The sequence below is a fragment of the Chiloscyllium plagiosum genome, chromosome 32 (genome assembly GCF_004010195.1).
Source record: "Chiloscyllium plagiosum isolate BGI_BamShark_2017 chromosome 32, ASM401019v2, whole genome shotgun sequence".
Taxonomy (NCBI): Eukaryota; Metazoa; Chordata; class Chondrichthyes; order Orectolobiformes; family Hemiscylliidae; genus Chiloscyllium; species Chiloscyllium plagiosum.
The window spans coordinates 2,126,304-2,131,224 of NC_057741.1; the positions used below are offsets into that span (position 1 = coordinate 2,126,304).

At 41.5% G+C, this 4,921-nt stretch overlaps 1 protein-coding gene across 3 annotated transcripts in view; it reads left to right on the top strand.

Moving 5' to 3' along the window:
• The first annotated feature begins 311 nt into the window (after nucleotides 1–311).
• rapgef2b (Rap guanine nucleotide exchange factor 2b) overlaps nucleotides 312–4,921 on the top strand; it is a 386,293-nt gene continuing 381,683 nt past the window's right edge. The window contains exons 1-2 of one of the 3 annotated variants that reach the window (XM_043674010.1): nucleotides 312–845; nucleotides 1,233–1,328. In XM_043674010.1, the coding sequence (XP_043529945.1) occupies nucleotides 1,260–1,328 (69 nt within the window). In that variant the 5' untranslated portion in view covers nucleotides 312–845; nucleotides 1,233–1,259. Of the gene's footprint in view, nucleotides 1,329–4,921 lie in introns of all 3 variants that reach the window. The other 2 variants (XM_043674011.1, XM_043674017.1) reach the window with 2 other exon arrangements.

A 4,921-nucleotide genomic window follows, 5' to 3' on the forward strand; every position in this document is an offset into this window, starting at 1 on the left:
TCCTAACATCCCTGCTCCCACCACCTCCACGGGCAGTGCATTCCAGGCATCCACCATCCTCTGTGTGAAAAACCTTTCCGTAAGCTTTCCCCCTCTCGCCTCGAACCTGTGCCCTCTTGTAGTAGTTTGGTGCTTGGATTTTCTTCAGAACTGCGACATTATCGTTGATAGTGCCACACCCATTCCTATTATTTCATCGTTATTTCTGAATTTCACTAACAATTTGTCCGTATTTTTAAAAACAATATGCGGTTGACTTTTCATTAAAATATATACATCGTAAACAAATTAAAACTGTTGAAATCCGCAGGTCAGCTTCCATAAGGATAACATTCAGCTTAACCTTTGGCGAGAAGCATGAACGAGTCGATCCTCTTATTCATCCAACTTTTGCACGTTTAATTTTGATGATGCCTTGGTTAGATTTGGTCACACCACAGCACCTCGTGATACGTCCTGTCATCTCTGTGGCATGTGCTGTATGTTTTTCCCTATGCCCCTTGGCTGCTTTGGGAGGAGACAACAAATTAGGTCTCCGTAATTTTTTTTTTCTGGATGATCTGAATGAGGAGGCGGTAGAGCGTTTCTGGTTGAGTTTTTAGCGAGAGTTTAGTTGTCAGGAGTTTTTGTCCCTCCCCCCTTCTCCTTTCTGTTTCCAGGAGATTTTCAGCTTGTGATGAAACAAAGCATCCAGCCCAGGTCGTTCATATCTGATTGAAATTAAACAAACAACCAAAAGAATTTGACATCGATATTAGAAGAGCACTACGACAACATACATATTTGCAAATTTTCTCGATTATTCCCGAAACTGTCGAGGCCAAAGCAACGAGGCGAAGTTATTGGTTTGTGGTTTAATTATAAAAAAAATAATCCGATGGATTATGAAGGATCCCAAGGAGCTGGGTAGAGTCAGGTTTGCTGAGGAGAGTCGCTGCTTTGTACTGAGTGGGAGCGGCGGGTGCCGCGCGGACAGTGGCGGTTGCCAGGGCAGCGCCGGCTTGGCGTTCGCATTCCAGAATCGGAGAGAAGCTCCTGGTTGCGGTGACGTCTCTGCGGTTGCTCGAGCTACTTGAGGCCGCTCTCGGGCCTGCGGGTGGTGAGCGGGCGAGTACAGACGTTTTCAGGCGTCCCTCCTCCGAGGATTTTTCTTTTTTTATTATTATTATTAACTCGAGCAGCGCTGCCGCAGAGGGAGGCCAGAGTTGAGCCGAGGCCCTCTTATTTTACAGGCCCGCACCCGGGTGGGAGTCGGGACCATGGCGTCTTACGTGGATAACAACTTCAGACAGGCGGTCATGAAGAACCCGGCCGAAAGGACGCAACAGGTATGAGCAGTGGGTAAATAATCGCAAGAGTCGGTGCTTTCGTAGTGGGAATGTGGCCCACAACTGATGGGTGCCAGCGGCCCATCTTGCCCGCCTCTTGCTGGGTTGTTGTGATTTCTTTCTCCTACTGGTTGTATGTGCGATGAAAAATATCGGCCACCCCCCCCCCCTCCCCTTCCAAAATATAGTCGATTATTTTCGTTGCTTTCTAGTTTTTCCTTGCGCATCTCTTTGTGATTTGATATTCACGCCAAGGAGAGATTTTCCTCAAAAAAAAAGGCTTTCTTTGCCCCAGTCGCTGTGGTCCGTTTGCACGGCGTTGAGGGAAATTCTGAAGCGTTCTCTCACTTCTCGAAAAATATGTTGTTTTTATTTCATACTTCTTTTGTTATCCTGTTCAACTACGATTTATGACGTTGAGTTGTATCATTTCCCCAAATTTCTAATGGCAGATTGAGGGAGTTTGGGATTGGGTGTCAGCGCCCGCATCACATTTAAAAATATGCACCTGTGTTTCTTTTTGTCTGCAATTTATATTAATTTATTTAGTGTGATTTGATTTATTTTGAATGGCGACTTTGGATGACCTAAGTTTACATATCTTGTCCGCAGATTTTCTTAGGAGAAGCTCAAGTATGTTTTAAAAAATGTAACACGTTGTTGCTACTTTTTAAAGCTGTATGTGTTTCGTTTGAAAAGAATGATCGGAGAATATAGTGACATTTATTCGTGATTTGTTATGTAGAATCGTGTTTAATAACGAATGTTTTTCTCAGGCAACTCTAATTTTGCCAGCAGAAAGATCATCTTCTGTCCCTATCATCCTTTCCTTATTCGTAACTTTAATTAAGAGTGAAATTGCTTTCAAATCTTATGTTCCGATGGTGAGAGGAGTGGTCACAGTTATATGCATCATTATGAATTTATCCACAAATGACAACGGGAATAAGTTGCAAACATTTTTAAAATGATGGGTGAGAATTTGGAAGCAGAGTAATTATGGCATGTCTAGTTACTTATGATATTGTAATTGTATGCAATGCAAGATAACAATAATGAAGCTTAATGGAATAAATTTTTACTAAACTGCAGATATTTTTCTATTTTGATGCTTTTACTATGAGAGTTTGATATGAATCAAAGTCACGTAGGCATTTGTAGTCTGAGGTCTAGGCATGGGCAGTCATTTGACAGGAAAAATATTTATAATTCGGATTTCACTGACCTAGTGTCAGACATGATTTGTAGTGAAGTCTTCAATTTTACACACACTTGTATTTAATGTGCAATGCTTGTGACCTTTGAGACAAATGTCGTAAAAAAATTGAGAACCAATTTTATAATGTCGTTAGAGTGCACAGCTTGGCTATCCGTGAAGTTTAGATCAGAGTGGTGCTGGAAAAGCACAGCAGGTCAGGCAGCATCCGAGGAGCAGGAAAATCGACGTTTCGGGCAAAAGCCCTTTATCTGTGAAGTTTTGTTAATTATGTATGTATAAAAGAAAATTGCAGTTTGTGAAGGGATGCTAGACAAATTCACATGTTTGGCAGTTGTTATAAGGAGTATCTTAAAATCCCTTTTTCATGAATTGTGCTTGGCTAAAAATTATTTATTCAATAAATAATGTCAGTGAATGTTTGCATGATTGTCACTGCATGAGCTATCATTTTAGTGTAAATGTATTTCATTCAAAGAAATTTCACTTCATTATCATAATATTCTGGTCAGACTCAGCGTGATTTGCAGCCAGATTTGAATGGTGTTAGGATATTTGAGGGACAGCAAATGCAAAAATATTTTAAAAGGGTGACTATGTGGTGTTAATTACTGAAAATCTATTGTCACATGACATGAAATTAGGTAAATGTAGCCTCAATCTTTTACTTTGTCTTCACTAAAAATGTTAAATTCTTGTGAATTATGCAGGATTAATTTATGATGTAGTTGTATTCTAGCAGATATTATCTGAATCTTTCTCTACAGTACCAGTAGAGTAACAGAGTCATAGAGATGTACAGCACGGAAACAGACCCTTGGGTCCAACACGTCCATGCCAACCAGATATCCCGACCCAATCTAGTCCCACTTGCCAGCACCCGGCCCATATTCCTCCAAATCCTTCCTATTCATATACACTTCCAGATGTCTTTTAAATGTTGGAATCATACTAGCCTTCACCGCTTCCTCTGGCAGCTAATTCCATACATTTACCACCCTTTGCGTGAAAAAGTTGCCCCTTGGGTCTCTTTTATATCTTGCCCTTCTCACCTTAAACCTATGCCCTCTAGTTCTGGACTCTTGTCCCCTCCAGCCCAGGGAAGAGAGTTTGTCTATTTATCCTATCATGCATCCTCATGATTTTATAAACCTCTATAAGGTCACCCCTCAGCCTCCGACACTCCAGGGAAAACAGCCCGAGCCTATTCACCCTCTCCCTATAGCTGAAATCCTCCAACCCTGGCAACATCCTTCTAAATCTTCTCTGAACCCTTTCAAGTTTCACAACATCTTTCTGATAGGAAAGACACCAGAATTGCACCCAGTATTCCAACAGTGGTACAACCAATGTCCTGTACAGCCGCAACATGACCTCCCAACACCTGTATGCAATACTGTGACCAATGAAGGAAAGCATACCAAACGCCGTCTTCACTATCCTATCTACCTACGACGTCAGTTTCAAGGAGCTATGAACCTGCACTCCAAGGTCTCTTTGTTCAGCAAACTCCCTAGGAGTATAAGTCCTATTAAGATTGCTTTTCCAAAATGCGGCACCTCGCATTTATTTAAATTAAGCTCCATGTAAGTTACTTTTATTTAAACTGAGGCATTCTAAACTACTTGCACACTTCTTAATACTTGATATCTGACCATACTTCCTGCAACCTTTCATGATAAGTTCCAATGTTTATGGTGAAAACTGCCTATGTGATCTTGATATACTGCAATAAGTTTCCCCTGACAGCTTCTAGTTTTTCTTGAGTTGTCACTGTGCAATAACCTGAATGTTCCTGTACAGAATGCTCACAACTTGCCCTTTTTAAATTATTCTGGATGTGCGATTCTGTAAAAGCATTTGAAGATTACGCGAAGCAAATTGCCTTCCACAAATGGAACTGATTCAGTTGTATATTTCCTTGTTCCTCAGCCTATACTGAGAGGAAATCTCATTGTTTCAATGGGCATCATTTCTGATGTTTCCCAAATTATTGTGTTTTTCTTTTCAATATACATCGTATAAAAGTGAATTATTACGTAAAAAGTAAGGCCAGGAAGTATGGTTTCATGTCAGCTACTGAATTATGTCTGTTCATCCTGGTTCACTTACCTTCAATCATTTGAAGAGGTGACAAGTAGGTTAGACTGGGGAAACCCAGTGGATGTGGTCTACCTAGACTTCCAAAAGGCCTTTGATAAGGTGCCACACGGGAGGCTGCTGAGCAAGGTGAGGGCCCATGGTGTTTGAGGTGAGCTACTGGTATGGATTGAGGATTGGCTGTCTGACAGAAGGCAGAGAGTTGGGAGCTGAAAATGTGTTGCTGGAAAAGCGCAGCAGGTCAGGCAGCATCCAGGGAACAGGAGAATCGACGTTC